This window comes from Meleagris gallopavo, chromosome 4, assembly GCF_000146605.3.
Source record: "Meleagris gallopavo isolate NT-WF06-2002-E0010 breed Aviagen turkey brand Nicholas breeding stock chromosome 4, Turkey_5.1, whole genome shotgun sequence".
Lineage (NCBI taxonomy): Eukaryota > Metazoa > Chordata > Aves > Galliformes > Phasianidae > Meleagris > Meleagris gallopavo.
The window spans coordinates 68,427,104-68,446,834 of record NC_015014.2 but is presented as its reverse complement, the minus strand read 5'-3'; the positions used below and the strand labels follow the sequence as shown (position 1 = coordinate 68,446,834).

The 19,731-nt window shown below is 48.1% G+C and overlaps 2 protein-coding genes across 2 annotated transcripts; one reads left to right on the top strand and one right to left on the bottom strand.

Annotated features, from left to right (window-relative positions):
* Positions 1-948: 948 nt before the first annotated feature.
* LOC100551049 lies at positions 949-4,495 on the top strand. The gene is made up of 2 exons (XM_010710594.3): positions 949-1,166; positions 2,096-4,495. The coding sequence occupies exons 1-2, from the start codon at positions 1,141-1,143 to the stop codon at positions 2,844-2,846; spliced, it is 777 nt and encodes a 258-aa protein (XP_010708896.1). The 5' UTR covers positions 949-1,140; the 3' UTR covers positions 2,847-4,495.
* Positions 4,496-9,104: 4,609 nt separating this feature from the next.
* On the bottom strand, positions 9,105-18,454 carry LOC104910896. Its single transcript, XM_010710593.2, has 2 exons — positions 18,231-18,454; positions 9,105-12,560 (listed from the first exon to the last, which is right to left on the bottom strand). Exon 2 carries the CDS (start codon positions 12,548-12,550, stop codon positions 9,929-9,931), a length of 2,622 nt encoding a protein of 873 aa, XP_010708895.1. The 5' UTR covers positions 12,551-12,560; positions 18,231-18,454; the 3' UTR covers positions 9,105-9,928.
* Between the last annotated feature and the right edge of the window lie 1,277 nt (positions 18,455-19,731).

Here is a 19,731-nt window from a genome sequence, read left to right as displayed (position 1 = left end):
TTTTTAGCTTTAATATTAAGGACTCTTCTTGAATGCTATTAAACAACAGATTTAAATGGAAAGTAGGACCTACAGCCTTTTCTTTTTTTAAGATAACTTAGAGGCATGTTAATCTATTTCTATCAATCTACCATGATGACATTAAAGGATATAACAAATGAGATAATTCAATAGCTTACAAAATGGCAAATAATTCTGTTTGAGAGTCCTTCAAAAATCGCCCCTGGATTCCATGCATCTCAACAAGAAGGATAAAATTCTCTTCTGTGACACATATAATGCAGTGGGTAATATGAGTTAGGTTAGAGTTAGGGTAATATGGTTAGGTTGTGGTTGGACTTGATGATCTTGAAAGTCCTTTCCAACCTGAGCAATTCTATGACTCTGTGACTTCTAAGCCTTCCATCAGCTACATTCCAACAGCTCTACATGCTTCCTGTGCAGGGGCCATTAAGCCTGGACTCAGAGCTCCAGATGGTGCCTTAAAATGGCCATCCCTTTTTTGATGTAGCCCAGGGTACTGTTGGACATCCAGGCTGCAAGTGCACACTGCTGGTTCCTGTCCAGCTTTTTGTCCACCAGACAAAAAAAAATAAATATCTATTTTGTTCAATGCAACAGTCCATTGGAATCTGTGCTGCATTTTGCTAATGTGTAAAGCTCTTGGGTTTGTGTTGGGGAAAAACATTATTTGCTGTTTTGTTTGTTTAATACATTTAAATCTGTAGTGACATAGCTTTGCAGCTTGTAGGAGAGGAGAACATGAAAATCTGGAAAGCATAAGATTTTCCTCATCTGACCTTAACTTAGATTTGTCAAAGCCTTGTATGGTGTATTCATAACATAGTGTTGACCACTTCCTCTGCATCTAAAGAATGGTTGCACTGCAGCAGTACAGCTCCATTTATAAATACTGTTGGGATGTAAAACTGAGTTACCTTGCAGCAGAGTCTTTGTATCTCTTCTAGAGCTGGTTTGGGGAACATTATATTACATGTTATTGTGATATGCTTTGGATTTTGCCTTCATTTGTAGTCTTTCTAACCTACAGGTTCCTTCTTTTCTGTGATTGGGCTTGGCCATTACATATGCCCTGTTTGCAATGTTGTACTTACAACTATACTTGAGTACCAGTCCCACATGCAAGGAAAAAAGCACAAGACCAGGTAAGTCAGGAAGTCTTTTGTTACCCTGTAGCATATACTTTCAAGTTACTATGAAAGACTTTGCTTCTTCATTTGCCTTGTTGTGTGCTGTCAGAGACCTTCATGTTACTGTTTTTTATCATTATTTTGTTGTTTTTTTTTTCATTTGATTCTGTTTAGTTTTACTGTCTTTAAGAGTGACTGTCCATTTAAATTTCCTGCTTATGTCTGATGTTCTGTCTTGGAGTTGCCACACTTGCATCTTCAATGGCAGCTCACAGGAAAGGTTTTGGAGGTTGTGGGTTTTTCACATACTTTGCTATCCCCAAATATTTGCTTCTTTGGAAACAGTAGCACCTATTTTGGCACAGTGTCTTCTGTGCTTAGTCAGTCTTTTGGGAAATGGTCTGAACTCTAAGATTCCTATTGACAGCAAATAAGGCTCTGCACTGGAAAGTGCAGGTCTCCATAGACTCTGTCACCTTAAGGGTTCATCATGCATTTTATGTTTGCTGTAAGATGTTGTTTGGGATAAGTGATAGCTCTTCCTTTCCCTTTAGCCTAAAGAAGAGATTGTAGCTTTTCTTAACTGCGGGATGGCAATTGCACACATTTTATCACTACCTTTTTGAGATTGCTCTTCAGTTAGGGCCAAATATCAAAATTTCATTCATATTAGACGTGTCTGGGAAGACATATTTTATGTGAAGGTGCAATATAGTATAACAGCAGTAGTGTGACTGAATGTATTCCCTGTAACTTCAGCTGATTTTTGCAGACAGAATCTTGTGTTAGAGGTTTCATGTAGATACACAGAACAGCACACTTGGAATAGGTCCTTTCTTGTAGCTCTGGAATTAGTTTTATTATGCATGTCTCTCTGCCTTCGTGACTAACTCAACAGATCCTAAGCAAGTTGATCAATATTAATAACTGATTTTTCTATCCAGTTTATGCAGAGCGACAAAGATTCGCAGTCTCACAAAGAGATCAAAGAAAACTTACTACTCCTTTCAAGCTCAGGAAGCTACATGTCTTGAGGAAAGAATGGATTTGAGAATAGCAGAAGTGTTTCAAGATGGAAACCTTGATGAGGCTAAGCCTTCAGCCTTTATCTGTGAACAAGACCAGCATTCCAGCCTTTTCTCAGAAACCCAAACACCTACAAATACTGGGAAAAAGAGATCACCGAGTTGCTCATCAGCTTGTGAGCATGCACAAGAAAATACACCAAACTGTCAGTATAACACAGCACACTGTATAGAAGGGCAAGCATTTGAGGCGGCTGCCATCACAGATGGCCTTGGTCTGTCAGCTGTAGAATCTAAAGAGTATTGCAAACTTGTGCTCGCTGAAACGTTTAGCATCTCCTACGGTAAAGAACAGAACCTTCAGGTAGAATATACTGAGGGAAAAAAATACATCAGTGAAGAGTTGAAGTGTAAGAAAGAAGACTCAATACTGAAAAGAAAGGAAGATAGTGAAGGTGCAGATTTGGAGAAAGAAAGAAAGAAACAAAAGCGAATTAAACTTGATGTAGACTTAGTAAATGAGAAGAAATCAAGACCTAATAAAGATGAAAGGCTTAAAAAAAAAACTGCTAAGAAACAGAGGAAAAAGCGCGTAAAGAATCAACAGATGTCCCAGATAGAGATCAAAACAGAGGCATTTTGGGAGGACTCTGACTTTATGTTCTGGTGAGGGTTTTGATTAGCTTCATGAGCCTGCTCAATTTGCAGATTACCTTTACTATTTTGTATCATACCATGGCTGTTGTGGTTTTTGTTGGTTTATTTGTGGTTGTTGTTGTTTTTTAAGCAAAGTTGGGGTTTTCTTGGAAGTGAGAAAAAGTCTGTCTTCTGAAAATGGTTGGTAATAGGCATGCATCAGTTTTTAATTATGTTACCCGTACAACAGTCATTGTAGTGATGCAAAATTGAAAGTATGAAGGCTCTTCTTGAAAATACCTCAAACCAAGGGTCAGCAGCTTAAGATATGTAAGGGCACTGCATTGTTCCCAGCAAAGCCATATCTGTAACCTTTCCACTGAGTGCTTTTAAAGGAGAGTGAGGAAGGCTTTTGATCCCAGAATAAAGCTAGATTTGTGACTCAGTGCTCTGAAGAACCAGCAACGCTTTGCATTTGAAATAGTGTCACCAGACCTTCCTTCATAATACAGGTTTGCATTGTTGTGGCGTGTAGAACATATGTAGGACATCAGTTCATGTATTTAAAAGCAATGTCACAAGACACCATTTAGTAACACTCAGTGCCTTCAGGTTGCAGAAAAGCTTTTCCGTAGCCTTGATGTGGGTCTGAAAGCCATTATGTTGTCAGGTTGCACCACTGGGTAGTCTGTTTGTAGAGGCACCTGTGCTGAGCTGCTGCTTTCAGCAGCTCTGCCCAACTGAAACTTTTTGTTGTGGCTTGTTGTAGTGTGGGATGGGGTAAAGACCAAGGCCCTCAAGCCTTGAATTGTCTGGTTTGTTTTAGTCTTGCATTAAAAAGTTGTTTCAAAAGCCTTGAGAAGAATATAGTGTGGGCTTTTGGTGTGTTATTTCTTATAAATTTGTTTTGTGGTTGGTTGCAATCTTGGATTTAGGTTTCTGGTTATGAAGTTATAAATCTGAGTGGTCAAGTAAGGCCATGATGTGGTATATTCTGCATATACAAAAGAAAAAGCTCTGTTGAAGGGGAATAAGTGTCAGTTTACTTTTCAGATTTTCAGATAAGACGTGCGGTGTTGGAAGTCAGGAGGAGATTAGCAGCTCTGATAATATAGCAAAAGCATCATTTGGGAGTTGATTTCTATCGGTGATCGCTTCCAAATCTGTATTTGAACTCCACGCTGCCCTACCTGGAAAAAAGTACAAGCTACATGTAGGACACATGCACATGCTACTCTAAACGTAACTCTACAACTTTCTTGGCATCAAAGATAATAATAAGATCCTGAAAGAAGTACTCTTGCTGTATTTTGGTGAAACATGATTAATCTGTTATGTAAATGCTGCAAACAGGACGTAGCAAATTCTCATCTAGCAGAAGCATACAAAAATACAGCCCGAATTTAGATAAGTAATGTTCATTTTTCTGAAGTCATCTGGTTATGTGTTTCCTCACTGTCTTGTTCTTAGCCTTTAACGTTAGTTGATGATAATTATTTTCAAGCCTAGACATTTAAAAATTCTAGGCATATATGTTGATGGCTTTATTTGCCCTTTACTGTAAATGTCTTTTCTTTTTCCTCTTCTTAGCAGCAGAGGAATCTGCATTGGAAGCTGATTCTGTTCATCTCTTATTAAATTTATCTGTTCTGATTTGAGAAACAAACTGAGTCATGGATCTTTGTCACACATGGACAGATACAGCGGCAGATCTATCTGGTGACCCCTTGGAGTTTTGAGAGCATGTACAGGTGTTTCTCCCTGAAAGCCCAACGTGTTCTTCTGAAATATCTCACTTTTTAATAGTTTGTTTTCCCTTTTATGTCTGCAGCAGTATGGGAAAACATTTCTTTTGAGATCCTAATGTGTTTAAAAAACACCACAACTCAATAAGACATCTTGTAAAGCAAGCCAGAAGTCACTTTCACTTCTCATTTGAAGCCTTAAGGTAATAGGAAGGACTGCTGAATTCATTTTGCATGCCCCAAGTGGGGCTGTGGTTTCAGGGGGGCACCCGGCAAGTTAACCCTACCCTTGGCCTCTGAGACACACCCTTACTGTACCTAACCTGCTGAATTGTTTGAGCAGAGATGAGAGCCATGGGCTCTCTGTAATCCATGCGGGCTACAGCAGGTCTGACTGTGCACTTAAACTGGTGAAAAATGTGGGTACTGCAAAAATGGGTCCCTCAAAAAGAGTAAATGAGAGAAGTAGGTACAGTGCTGTGAATCGTTCTGTAGGGAACGAGAAATATAACCAAGAGTATTTCCCCATCTCCAAATAAACTTCTTTTATTGCAGAGAATTTGATTTCCAGCTGGAAGCAACGAAGTGCTATTTCAACAGTTATTTCTAGCAGAGCAAAGGTTTAGGCATAAACTTCTACTGAACTTTCTGAAATAAGAAAACAGTCGTCTTAGAGCTGCAGGAAAATGCCTACCCAGGTTTGCTGCTATGTGCATGTTGGCATACCCTGCTGCTCAGGCATCAATATCTATTTCCACTAGTGATGGATGTTTTGGGTTCCCAAGTCCTGAACACCTGAAGCAGTCTGCTTTGCTCAGCGTGCTGAGTACCACTTGCATTGTAGTCAGATTTTACTCTATGCTAGCTGCAGAGCAACACCAGGCAGAAGTACAGGCTCTCCATTTACAGTCCTTGAGCCTGTGGGTGCAGATCCCAGCTGTTTCTCTACTTGAGGCATCAATGTTTGCAACAAAACCAAAATTTCAGCAAGGATAAGGTGAAAGGATTGATGCACAGTGGCTTTTTTTCCTCTAAGATCTGAGGGGAAAACTGAAAAGTGTCTGTGGGTGGGAGAGGGGATTTAAAAGAAATCTTTGAAAGGAAGTAAGATTTCTTAGAATTAACAGTGAAACTGATCAAAGTAGTGTTCTGACACTGCTGCTGCTGTTGCACTACACTTCTTTTGATATTTAAGAGTTTAAATACAGTTGTCTTCCTCACAGCTTAGTGCGTTTTCAAACCATCTGCTTTATAGATTCTAGTTCCTTGGTCGGAACCACACACACTGTCAATAGGATACTGTGAGAAATAGATTTATGTGATACCTTTTCTTTATAGTGAAGCTTTTTTTTCCAAAATATTTGTTCTTTAAGTCCAAGCTTTAAGAACATGATGGAGAAGTTGTGGTGAATTTACATATGCTTGGTTCCTTCCTACCCTGCCTTTGGCCTTTTTCAAATCCATCTATTGTGCTTAAAGAATCGTTCTGCCTTGCTCAGCTTCCCCTCCAGCACTGATCTGTCTCATGCTTTGTGTTTCCCAAGTTGCCACAGTAACACTTCACAGTTGCACAGTGCACTTCTATCTGTCTGGTCAAGTCAGCTACCTGGATGAAGTGTAGTGGGACCACTACAGAGATGTCAGAATTCTCAGCGTCTTGAAAGATTTGGCTCTTTGGTTCAGTTCTTAGAGGTCACTAAAGGTGTTGCTACAACTTAATGCAAGTCTAAGACCAAAAGACTCTGGAGGATGCCTTCAACTCACACTGGCTTTTCTCAGACAACACCTAGGCTGACTTCAGCAGCAATGTCTGCTTATGCCCTGAAATTCCTGGGCCAAATAGCTCATGGCAGTGGTGACCCTGATGTAATTTTCAGGGCTCTGTAGGAAGACACCTTTTTTACCTCTGATGCATATTGTGTTTGAATGTGCATCAGCAATTCCCTCACATTTGATCCTTTTCACTCCTCCCCATTGTCACAGAACACTCCAGTGGGAAGGAACCCACAAGGGCCCTGGAGTCCAACTCCACACAGGACTGCTCAAAATACAAACCCATATCTGAAAGCAGTGTTCAAACAGTCCTTGAGCTCCAGCAGCTCAGCGCTGTGCCCACTGCCCTGGACAGCCTGTTCCATGCCCCGTGTTCCACCCCTCTGGTTCAGACCCTTTTCCTAACCCCACCTGCTCCCTGTGAGGAGCTGTAGCTGCCCTGAGCTTTCCCCTCAGTTTCCTCTGCTTTTGGCTGAATAAACAGAGGAACCTCAACTGTTCATGATATGGGGCACCCACAGCTTCTCTGGGCAACCTGTGCCAGTGCCCCATCAACCCCTGAGTGATGAACTTCTTCCTAGCATTTAACCTAAATCTCTCGTCTTGGATTTTAAAGCCATTCCCCCTTTTTCTATCACTCTCAGACCACATAAAAAGTCAATCCCCTCCTGCTTGTAAGCTCCCTTCAAGTCTGCAAGCCTTCCAGCTTGGCAGGGCAAGACCTCAGGCCACGCTCACTGCATGCCGACCCAAGCACGGTGCCTGTGGTGAAGGTGTGGCACCACCCAGCCCAGGCTGAGCATCGCACAGCAGCAAGCTTGCCAGGTGCCAGGGCACACACAGCCTTTCATCATCCCACCCTGCATATGGTGTAGCAAAAAGCGTCAGTGAGCAAGAGAGAGAGAGACGAGTGCATACCCGAGAGCTGGTGTCCACCTCAGCCTCTGCAGTGCAGGCTCACCCGGCCTCGCCTCGTATCTGCGTCATCTTTCGTTATGATTCAGCATAATGGGGTTCCGTGCTATCTCTAGCAGCTGACTGAGTTAAGGTTATCAGTCAGCTTTATGAACAAGCATGAAGGAAGTGAGGACAGACACCACAACAGTGCTGTGGCCATGCTTTTCCACAGCGTATCAGTGGGTGTGCTGTGGAGGTCTTTTTCTTTTCTATTTTAATAATATTTTTTTGTAAGCTGTCGCTGTGTAGGCCAACGTCAGCAAGCATGTATCTTTGTAACTACTGCAATATTTGCTGACAGAATGGGATCCTGGGCACTCTGATCTAGTGTTGGCAGCCCTGTCCATGGCAGGGCATTGAAACTTAATGAAGGTTCCTTCCAACCCAAGCCCTTCTGTGATAAAGCAATGGGAGCCCCCCAGCAGGACTGACTTGTGTCTATGTTTCAGACAGTGCTCATGTATTACCATCAGCCAGGTCCTTCATCACCATGCTGGACAAACTGAGGCATGGAAAGGGCAATCCCATACCCAGGTGGCTGCAGCCACAACTTGTGCCCCTGCACTGTTGTTGGCTGTACATGGAGCACTGCAGCAACTACAGGCGTGCAGGGAACAGCTTTATCTCCAACAATCCCGTGCTTCTCTATTGAATAAAGCACTGCATTATTTCTAGAGATGCTGGGAAGAAGGTGAACTGTACTTGTAAATGTGTTGGTTTATTTTTTTTCTCCTTTTTCTTCTAGCTTGTGCAATTCCAAATAATCTCCTGCCTTTCTGTTCTCTTTCAGGAGAGGTTCAGGTATGATGTTAGGAAAAAATAATCAGAAAACATGGTGAGGCATTGGCACAGGATGCCCAGGGGGGTGGTGGAGTCACTGTCCCTGGAGAGGCTCAAGAGATGTGTAGGTGTGGCACTAAGGGATGTGGGTTAGTGAGCATGATGGGGATGGGTTGCTGATTGGAGTGGGTGATCTTAGAGGATTTTTCAACCTCAATTCTATGATTGTTTTCAGGTTCCTGTGACTCCTGCCCTCTGCTCAAACTGCTGAGAGCAGCTGCAACAACAAAGTCATTTTGATTGTCCTGTGATTTAGTTCTTAATTACACCATCTTGTGTTAGTTTCACCAGTGGATGGAGGTATGAAAACTGTCCCTTGGATTGATGCAGAGGGCAGCAGCTTTCTGCAGCTGCAAAGGATGCTGCTGCTGCATCCAGGAGCCACGTAGGGACTCTGCTGATTGTGAAAAGACAGGTGTAGATGTAGGAAGCCCTTTTCCTATGGCTGTACCATAATCTCTGGACTAATCCTTGCATTTCTGCTCTTTCCTGGTGCAAGTTTGGGACTGAAGAAGGTGTTATATGTGAATATGTGGAGAGGGCTTTTTGTCTGTGTCATCCCAACCCAGAGAGAGCAGCACCTCTCAGATGAGATAGGACACATGGGCTGGAAATGAGGCGGTTGATTTATTTTTTGAAATTGGCAATGTTATAAAGTTGTTTGAGACCCCCCTGTACATATTTTAAAGCTCCTTTCCATTTTAGAGATAGAGCTTGCAGGATAGGACACGCAGAGTAAAGAGGAGACTGTGTGTGTACATGGGCTGTAATGTCAACTCAGAGCCCCACTCTTCAACGCAGAATTCCCTGTGTTTCAGTGAGTATTCTGCAGAAAAATAGCAAGGGAGTGAGTTTGGTTTGGAAAAAGGAGAAAAAGAGCACATCTTTTCTTTTTACCAGAATTTCTCTTCTACAGGATACCTAAAGCTATAAATGTGGGTGGGTTGTGAACAGGAAATGATGAAATAGACAGTCCATCCTCTAACAGACAGATTTTATTGGTTACACGCACAACTAAGCAAAGCAAAGCAGTGATGTCCAGGCTCCAAGAACAAGACCTCACCAATCCATTGGCCAGACGTCTTGGGAGTCTTGGGAACCCAGAGAAGGTTGCTGCAAAGGTCCATGTGGATTCAGCTCCTTTAAGTCCAAGGTGATCACACGATCTTTGGTTTTGCTCCTCTATCGGCTTTCCAAGTCTCTGAGGCTGATAACACCTTTGCCACCTTCTGATTCTGCTTTTCTGCACTCAGGTGTTACATTCCCTTCTGTATCCTTCCAGAAGCACTGTCCTTGGCTTTCCCTAACCTCTTCTCCTCCTCTTCTCCTCTGCTTAAGGAGTCTTAAATCACACAAAAGCAGCTTTTTGTCATTAGCATTTGGGAGTGAGATATTCAGAGAGAAGTTACTCTTACTTTCTTACTGGGAGGGTAATCAAGCACTGGAACAGGTTGCCCAGAGAAGTTGTAGAGTCTCCACTGTAGGGACAGTCAAAACCCAGCTGGACACAGTCCTAGACAATCTGCTCTAGGTAACCTTGCCTGAACAGGCAGATTGGGCCAGATACCTCAAGAGGCCCCTTCCAACCTCAACCATTCTGTGGTTCACACCTACTGGTGGCTGCACGGCCTGCCCTCTGCTCCTGGATGGCCCTCTTGTAACAGCAGAGGTAACCCCCTCACATCAAGGTCTGGTATGGCTTGTGTCCCCACCGCTCAACGCCTACTGGGTTGCAGCCAACAGCGGAGCTAAAGGTTCTTCTTGGTGGCAAACACAGAGGCCAACCCAGTCTTGCCCTTGACTATGGTAGGAGGCGCTTGGCCAGCTCCAGTCCTTTCATCTGGTTCTCAATGCAGAGCCTCACCTGCCTTATCCAGTAACAAGTAGCAACCATGGCAAAGCACACACAGATTTGCATTAGCAGTATGATTACAACAGGATGCAGGAGTGCATTGAAGATGCCGGTCGCTGTTGGGGACCAGCCAAAGAAAATTTCCCACCAGTGGTGCTCTCCCACCCTCTTAATCCGTTCCACTACCTGCTTTATAACATTACCATCATGATGTACAGTTATTAGGATCTTTTTAGCTTCTGCCTTAGCATTTTCTAAAAGCTGTTGTAAATTTGCATGCTCTAACATTTCTTTTACTAGCGACAAATCCATACCGATTGGGGTTGGGGTTATACTACGATAAAGGCTATAGTTTCTAATTAGCAATTGGTTAGTAAAAACTGGTGGCTTATACACGAAATCACAGCCTCTAATAATAGCTACATTGCAAGCACACGTATTTGAATCATTGAATATGGTCTGATTGTAGATGTCATTAATTTGCACGTACTTACACACTGTTCTAAAGCATACACACCCTTTCCCTACGTAAACTAACACGGTTTTGTTATTGCTGCCAGGATTGATCTCAAAATGGCACACCCCCTCACTGGTATCAAAGCAAACATCGCTCGCCTTAAGGGCATCATCTTCGCATATGAATCCCAGCCCCCGTTCCAAAATGCAGGCTTCCAAATCTACAGATTGCCATTTTCTGTCTGACACTCTTGCCCACATCCGGTGGTCCAGGGGATAGACCACGGACCCGTTTGTGTTAATCCCCAGAGCCACGATGGGGTAGACCTTTTCGATGCGGGCTTCCACCACGGTGAGGACGTAGGCGATGACTGAGTTGAGGACCTGATCGTGGGTGAAGTTCACCAGCCTCCACCAGGCTTGGAGCTGCCGCTCCTTCTCCGTGGCTGAGTCCCACACGATCTTTCGGATCTCGGTGGGGAGGATGCCATTGTCACCATCCCTCAGGATACCTGCAACGACACTCTGCACCCACATCTGGGCCTGGATGCAACTAAGAGCAAGGGAGACATTATTTTGCTCGATTCCCAGTGCTTGCAACAACACCTGGTGGTCTTTCTCACTTATGTGTTCCCAGGTAGGCAGCACCTCAGACACAAGCCACTGACCCATCCCTAGGCTGACCAGGGATGAATTCAGGGGGTTGAGGAGGCCCTGCACACCTGAAGTGACAGCCTCCAACTTGTTGGCCAAGACCTCAACGTTCATGCTGTTGAGCACTCCCATCCCAGCTCCTCCTCCTCCCAGGGCTGTGGCCAGAAGGTCTCTCCTGGCACGGGCCTCTTGCATGGAGCGGCTGTGAAGCCAGGCCTGCCAGCCGGTGTAGAGGGTGGACAGAAAGGGAGCACAGCGCGGTCTGATGGATGAAATATTGGCAGTGGACAGGGACAGCACCACCTTCTTCAGTGATCGTACAGGGCTGGTCAGCAGCTCTTGGATGTGATTTTGCTTGACTACGTATGGGCCTATTTTGGAAACAAAGGGACGCAGGACAGCAATGATGGGAAACTCTTTTTGAAATCCTTCGGGGCCTCCTATCAACCACTTTCCTCCAAGCTCGGGAGACATTTCTATACTCAGCTTTCCTTGACACCACACTTGGAGGTTTTTCAGTGGACGTGAACAGTATCCATAATCCTGGCTATACCATGATGTCTCTGCATTTAATCCAAATCTACTAAGAGTTTTGCTCTCAGGGGAGCAATCTACTGACACAACCCACTTACGGTGGTTAGGAGCAGTGAGAGTCACAGTGGTGCCATTAATTTGTTTTGCATCGGTTACACTTTCTTGAGAGTATCTAATTTCTAATTTTACTTGGTTCCCCACTTCAGCGTATTGGGCTGCACGCCAGGCCAAAAAGTGGCACCTCAGGACCTTAAGGGCAGCAAGTGAATGCATCATGGTGACAATCTTGAATTTAAATGACAACCCCACGCTGTTTTGGGCCCAGAGACAGACCACAAAGACTGGCTGGACTAATGTAAAGTTGCACCAACAATCCAATTTTTCCAGGGCACAGTTTTTTTTCTGACTCTTCTTGGTTTTTATTTCAGTTACGGAGATTTGAGTTGCCTGCTGATGAGTGGAACCATTAATTACCCTGCATCCTACTTTAATTTCTTGCCCCACCTTCCCCAGCAGCTGCGGAAGCCTGCTTGTGCTATCCCAGCTCCACTCATTTTCCAAATACACTTCAGTCCCATGCATAACTACTGTTGACAAATTTAAGCCTCTGTTAGAATTTAATCCCATACTACCTGAATATTTCACATGCGCTTGAGACCAAGGCCAATCTGTGCCAATTTTTACATACCGCCTGACCCTGTGCTGGGCTGTGGCCCTTTTGCTGGGTTGTGTGTCTAAGTTGGAACTGACTTTTTCTTGGAGGTGCTGGTGAGTTGGTTGGGCATGTTGCATGCTCAGCACTATAGACATACCAGAAATCAAAGCAAATCCTGCAACCACAAATTTGAAAGCATTTTCCCTGCAGCACACATAGGGATGGTGATGCCACGAAGTTCGCCTTTCCCGCTGGTCACAATCACCTTCCATTTTCCTTCATCTGCAAAACATAAGCAAAGCGGGCTCTCCAGCCCCGTTAATTTCCCTTCCATGCTTTTAACTGTGAAGAATGGAACCATTTTTCCTGTCTTTTCGCCCCCTTTCTGATTTCTACTTGGTACATGGAGGAGCTGGCCTTGTTCACAACCCTAACCGGTCCCATCCACTGAGGTCCCAGCTCCTGGTTTTTCTCTCTAACCCCCCGATATGTTACCAGGTCCCCTGTGTTCCACTCCATGGGGCGCAGCAGCACTCCTAGCTGCTTATCCATCTTGTGGATGTTGGCCTCCTGCACTGAGGCGAGTTGGTGGTACGTATCTGACACTGTCCTCAGCATGTCCTGAACCCACCTGTCTGTCAGCACGCGGGGCTGCAGTTCGTCTGGCGGTGCCCCTCTCTGACACCAGTGCTCCAGCATCTTTGGGTCTCTTGCAGGAGCCATTTTTGGGGGAGAATGTACGTGAGATGCTACAGCTCCCCGTAATGCCAGGAGGACAAGTGGAAGTTTCTGATCCCAGTCCTTCCTTTGTTGGTTTATGATCTTCCTCAGTGCTATCTTCAGTGTTTGGTTGGGCCCTTCCATCAAGCCAGGCTTGTGGAAATGCCCCATGATGTGAAGCTTTTGCTTAATGCCCAGTACCTGGCACACACCTTTTGAGACTTCTCCGACAAAGCGTTGCCCATGATCAGAGTCAACCTCCTTTGGGATGCCCCACCGTGAGAAGATGTGCTCTACCAGGATCTTGGCAGTTGTGTTGGCTGTGTTGTTTCGAGCTGGAAATGCTTCCACCCACTTGGTGAAGTTATCACTGATCACCAGGCAGTACTTGTTCCCTAGGGCCGTTTGGGGCAAAGGACCAATAAACTCCATCTGTAGCTTGCTCCATGGGCCAGAAATCCTCTGGTGGCCCAGGAGGGCTTTCGCTGTTTTTGCATCGGGATTGTTGGCTGCACAGGTGAGGCAGTTGTTGACATACCTCTCTACATCCTCTCTCATCTCAGGCCACCAACCAGCACCCTGTAGCCTTGCCAAGGTCTTATCTATTCCCAAATGCCCCTGCTCATGAGCCAAAGCCACCAGCTCTGTCCGAACAAGTTCAGGTACCACCCAAACTGGGAAATCTACCCCCTCTCTCCGTGCCAGGACCAGACCCGAGACATCCTTCCAGACCTTGCACCCTTTGTACTCCCTGCCCTGCGCTAGCTCCCGGACACTTGGGTCTTGTGCCTGCAATCCCAGCAAGTCCACATTCTCCCAGTTCCTGCCTGCAGCCACCAACAAGGGGCCATTCTCAGCGGGCCTACTGGCCTTCCACATCTGCCCTTCCTTAGCTCCTTGTTTGGCTTTGGCATCTGCCTCTTTGTTCCACTTAGCCTCCTCTGTTCCCTTCTTGTGGGCCCTGACCTTAATTATCTGGGCTGGGTGCGCCCTTTGCTCTGCCAGTTTGGCGAGGTACTGCAGCTTTTTGGCATAGGTGACAGGCTTGCCATCAGCTGACTGCATGTCCCTCTCCCTCCAGAGTGGCAGCCACTCCAATGCCACCCTCACCACCCAGCCCGAGTCTGAAAATATGGCCAGCGGCTGGTCTGCTGGAGTGTTCTCAAGGGCAACTGTCACAGCCACCAGCTCGGCAGCCTGGATGGAGTGCGGCAGGCACTTCCCTTTGACCACCTCCCCAGTGCATCGGTTGATGGCAGCATAGCCTGTGTAGGGCACCCCATTCTCATGGTAGTTGGAGCCATCTACAAACCATACCACATAGCCTCTGTCCTTGGCATCCACCAAGCTGATGCTGCTCTCAAACAGGGGTGCCCGCTGTGGCTTCGGCTCCCCCACCTCCTCCCCATCCCTCTCGCTGCTGATGACCACCCCATAGGTGCTGGGTGGGGGCTCTTGAGCCTCCCCGGAGGTGTCCTTGTTGGGCAGTGCCAGCACCCAGTTGGCCATCCTGGGACTGCGTATGGGTCTGTTCCCTCCCTTCCCTGACAAGAGGTACCTCACTGGGGCACGGGATGTCCTTAGCAGCACTGGGGCAGACCCTACCAAATACTCCCAGTGCTGCAGGGCCCAGATCAATGCCAAAACCTCCTTTTCATATGCAGTGAACTGCTGCTCAGTTGGCGTCAGGAGCCGTGAGGCGTGGGCAATGGGTTGGAGGAGGGCACCACGATGTTGGCTGAGGGTGGCCCTCAGCCCTGTCCCCATGCTGGCCAGCTGCAGCACATAGGGTCTATCCCCACAGGGCCACACCAGCATGGGGGCTCGGGCCACGCTCTCCTTTAGAGTTTTAACTGCCTCATCCTGCTCTGGACCCCACTCCCACAAAGCATCCTTTCTGAGGAGCTTGCAGAGTGGGGCGGCCTTCTCTGCAAAGCCCTCAATGAATTCTCGGGAGAACTTCACAAGAGCCATAAAGGACCGTAAGGTGGTAACATCGGCTGGTGCTGACAATTTCTGTATCAACTCAACCCGCTGCTTCTCCAGCGAGCGCCCTTCCTCCCTTAGGGTCACCCCTAAATATGACACCTCCTTCCAGCACAGCTGGGCCTTCGTTGGGCTGACCCTGAACCCTGTCTTCTGGATGGCCTCCAGCACCTCTGCCAGAACCTTCAGGTTCTCCTCCTTGGTCCGAGTGTGGATAAGAATGTCACCAGCACAGGATAACACGCTCTCTTTGTGGCTGAGCTTCTCCCACATCTTCAACACATGTGTGTGGCAAATGGCGGGGGTGCTGTGAAAGCCTGGAGGGAGCCTGGTAAAGGTGAACTGCCGTCCCTGGAGAGTGAAGGCGAATTTGTGCCAGGACTCAGGGTGCAGGGGGATGGCGAAGGACACGCTGGTCAGGCTGAGCACTGAAAACCACTCTGATCCCCGGAAGATGGCTTCCATGACATCAGGGTATTTGGCCACTGTGGATGCCTTCAGTGGGGTGACCTGGTTGAGGGTGCTGTAGTTGACTGTCAGCCTCCAGGTTTTCCTGTCAGCTTTCCGCAGGGGCCACAACATAGCATTGCTGGTGCTCTGCTGCTCCACCAGCACCCCCTGGTCCAGCAGGGTTTTGATTGTATCCCATAAGCCCTCCTCAGCCTCAACTGGGTATTGGGGCTGCTGCTGAGGAGGGGGGTCTGGCCCTCTTATCACAACTACGGCATCGATCCGCCCGCAGTCCAGCTTGTTCCTTGCCCAGACCTGTGGGAACTGCTCCGTTACCCGTTTCACTCGGGGCTCCCATTCAGGGTGGATCAGGAGCTCAGGAGCTTTGATTGACATGACTCTGTGGCTTGCTGGGATGATGGGCACATCACTTTGAGGGCAACGTAACAATGTTTGGTTTGCCAGGTCCACTACCACCCCCATCTTTGTAAGGGTGGAGATGGCCAAAATTCCTGGCTTTCCTTTCATTTCCATTTTCCCAAATTTTTCTGACCCCTTGGCAGTTCCAATTTCAAAGGGTATGGGCTCTGTGAATGGCACTGAGGATTTCTGGCCATTTGGCCCAGTTACTTCAATAATTTCGCGTGTTTGGAAGAGCCCAGTTTCACCAGGGGTCATATTCAGAATTGAATAAGAGGCACCAGTATCAATTAACATCACTTGTCCAAGCACCCCTCCTCCAATAGTTATATCAACTATCAGGCGCCCCCACAAATCGGTCTTAATCGGTGCCACAAAAAGGGGCGATGCAGGTGCCTGGCAGCCCTATTGCTGAGCCTTAGACCCCGGGTCAATGGGGTTGGAGCTGCTGTGCTTCTTGGCCTCGTGCAGCGCCAGCTTTCTAAACAGCTCTGCGTCTGGCAAGCCATCAATGTCCTCCTGCTTCTCATATTTGATCAAGCGCTTCCTCAGCTCAGCCCGCCAAGGGTTGGACTTCTGAAACCTCAGCCCTTGCTGGTTTTCCTTCCCCGAGCTGTTCTTGCCATCGGGATCTTTCCGGTTGTCCCCTTGCATTTTCCTCATCCCCCCGTTTTGGAAGGACATGGCTGAGGGTTTCCCCTTTTTCCCCCCCAGCATGTACCCCGGGAACGCCTGCTTTTGTAGCTCAAAATTCTGGGTCAAGATCTGTTCTAGCTCTGACAGCGGCTTTCTTGCCGCATCCCCACCCGCAATCACCCGCAAAGGGGGGGTCAGCCCCACCACCAGCGGCTCCTTGAATTCAGGCCTGTCAAAATCGAGGGGGGACTCCTTAGAACCAGGCAGCCCTGCCATCTGGTAGAGCATCTTTTTACGGTTGACATAGGCATCTGGCCGCTCCTCAGGGTTCTGCTTCTCCTGGTGGAAGAGCACCAAGGGGTTGACCTCTGGGAAAAACACCTTTAGCACAGCCGATTGGACGTCCCCGATATCCTGGACATTGCCCATTTGCACATCCCCTGGCAGGGCCGCGAAATCATCAGGTTTCATGCACTTCCTCACCACGTCTATCAGGTCACTGACCGCACTGCCGCTCTGGCACCGGGGCAGCCTCTGGGCCCTGGACAGCCAGTTGACCGCTGTCTCTTTGGTCAGCGGCCCCAGCATCTTTCCCACCGTCTTGAGCTGCTCGGGGGTGAACCAAAGCATGGCCCGGTTGGTATCGATGGCCTGCAGTGGGCCATGGCTGACTGGCTCATCGGAAGGACTTTTCTTAGTTTTAGCAGCCTCTGCTTCGTTGCCCTGCAGCTGGCACACCTCCTCCCGCAGAGGAGCATATGGGGATGGCCTGGTGGGGCCATTGGCCCCCCACACATCATCCTCATAGTCATAGTGGGGTGGGTGTGGATCGAGACAGTCATCCCCCTCGCCGTTCCCGAACCGACTCCTCTTGCCCTGGATGGCAGCCACAATGCCCCGCGACACCCCCAGCTCGGCCTGCAGCTCTTGGATCTTGGCATGACACACCTTGTGATCAGGGCCAGTGCCGCGGTCCCGCTGGGCGTCCTGCAAGACAGCCCGCACCGCGCTCTGCGCATCATGTGTCTCCCCAATCCATTTGCCCACCTCCTTCTCTAACTCCTCTGTTTTCAACTTCTCATAGCCCAGCTTACTCTCCAGCCGGGTTATCTCCACCGCGCTCCTCAGCGAGTCCCCACACAGACCCTGAACCTCTGCCCGCAGGTTATCCACCTGCATTTTGAGCTCACCCTTGGCCTGCTCCAGTGTCTGCACACTCTCAAGAGCCTCCTTAAGCAACTTCGACAACTCCCTGCCCACCATCAGCAAACCCTGCAAGGCCGCTCTCTTTTTGCACTTGTTAGTGGGTTTGGGCTTTTTGTTCTCCTCAGACCAGCTCTCCCACTGCTGACACAGCTGCTGGTACGCCTCGGGGCCCTGAAAGGCCCCAGGGGACCAAATTGGAGGGAGACACTTCTGGAGCACAAATTGCTCCAGCTTCCAGTTGCTAACAATATCGGACATCATAGCGAGAGTTGGGGTGACGAGCTGAGAGACGACTGTGTTTCACAGCACAACTACCATAACACCGGAACCCCACGGACACACAAACCAACCCTCCAAAAAGGCCCACGACCTCCCTGGGACACCAAACCCAGCAGCAAGGGAAGGGGCGGGGGGGACAAAGGGACAGTGGAGGACGGGGGACCGAGGCCTAGCAGACGGCTGCTGCGGCCCGCCGGCACCCGGGGTGTGGGCAAAGAGGAGGAAAAGAGGAGGACCCCGATAATAAGATCTCACCAATCCTCGTCCAGATGCACTGGGAGTCCCGGGGACCTGGGGATGGATGCTGCAGAGCTCCGCTGGATTCGGCACCTTTAGGGTCAAGGTGCTGGCAGGGTCTCGGACCCGACAGCTCTTTATAGTCATGGCAGACTGTTGTTTGGGGATGATATCTCCTGTTTGCTTCCTCGGTGCCTTTCCCTCCCTCAGGTGCAGCATCTCCACCACTATCTTCCCAAGGACAGTTTATTTGGTTTCTCTTATCCTCTCCGGCGCTGATAACCACAGAGCAGGTGCTCTGCTCATTATTTTTTTTAGGGGGGCTGGATTAGTCACCACTCCATCTGGAGAAGCTCTGCCTGCACCAAGTGCCCTCAAGAGGGAGATCTGGAGCAGCCACTGCCGCCTGTCCCTGACCACCCATACCCCAAGATTCCCCTCATGGCCCACTTGCTTCTGCACCCCTCTGCTAGTCCCTCAGCCTGAGGGACATCACACCTGGGCCCCAAACCATCTGAACCTGTAACACTTGTTGCCCCCTCAATTTACACAATGAATATTTCACATCCATTTTATCTCCCAAACTTCCGCTGCAGAATTTCAATGCTGGAAACCATCGTGTTGCACACCGGTGGGCAGTTGGGGTGAAAACCTGCTCCCCCACAGCATGGAGTGGGGCTAAGCCCTGCTGCTGCATCAGCTGAACTGCAGCTGGAGGTCTGCAGCTGCAGCAACAAACAAAGCCCCGGCTTCACCCCACAAACCACACTGCAGCTTAGAGCCCTGCATAACCACTCGGCCCACTTCGTTTTCCTCTGCCATTACACAGAAAAGGGCATTACTCATTCTCCTGTCATTCTCAGTGCTGCTTCTCTCCCACCCTTCCCCCAAGTACTAACTAATTAAAAGTAAGAAAAAAAAAACAAAAATGCTCCCACGAAGCTACATGAGCCCTGGGGATTACCCACTGGGGACCCCACCACCCTATGTTCCTCTATCTCCAGTAACTGCATTCCTGGCTGTGCTTAATTGGGCTCAAGGCTGAGCAGCACTCTCCAGTTGCAAAAATCCTGTAGCCCAGAAAGCACAGAGGGTGCAGCTTTGTCCTTGTTTTTTATGCCCAATGTTCGCATTTGTGGCTACTGAGGGCAGCTCAGCCCCCTGGATCCTACCATCCCCGGTGGGCAGTTCCCCTCTCCAGCCTCTGCATGCTCAGTGCAGCCTGGCTCAAGGCTCTGCTGCAAAATGGGATTTCAGCAGAGCTGGGGACCCCGCTGAGCCATGCTTCTTCACTGCAGACCTCTTCTTTCCCGATGCTTTGCTCTAGTTCCCCAAAGCAACACATTTTGTTGGAAAAAGACACCATGGAAGGGGGGTGAAATAGAGTTGGAAACGTAACAAAGCTGGCAAAGGACTGGGAAATTGGTGCTGGGAAGGTGAGATGAGGGGATGGGCAAGGAGCAGATTTGCAGGGAGACTGTGGAGATGGGGCAGGGATGAGCCTAGGCAGAGGATCAAG

Bases quoted from the DNA above. Each gene is read 5' to 3' on its own strand.
- LOC100551049 (XM_010710594.3), top strand. From the start codon at position 1,141: ATGCAAGGAAAAAAGCACAAGACCAG. The intron at 1,167-2,095 runs GTAAGTCAGGAA...TTTTCTATCCAG, and splicing joins GGAAAAAAGCACAAGACCAG to TTTATGCAGAGCGACAAAGA.
- LOC104910896 (XM_010710593.2), bottom strand. From the start codon at position 12,550: ATGGAAGGTGATTGTGACCAGCGGGAAAGGCGAACTTCGTGGCATCAC.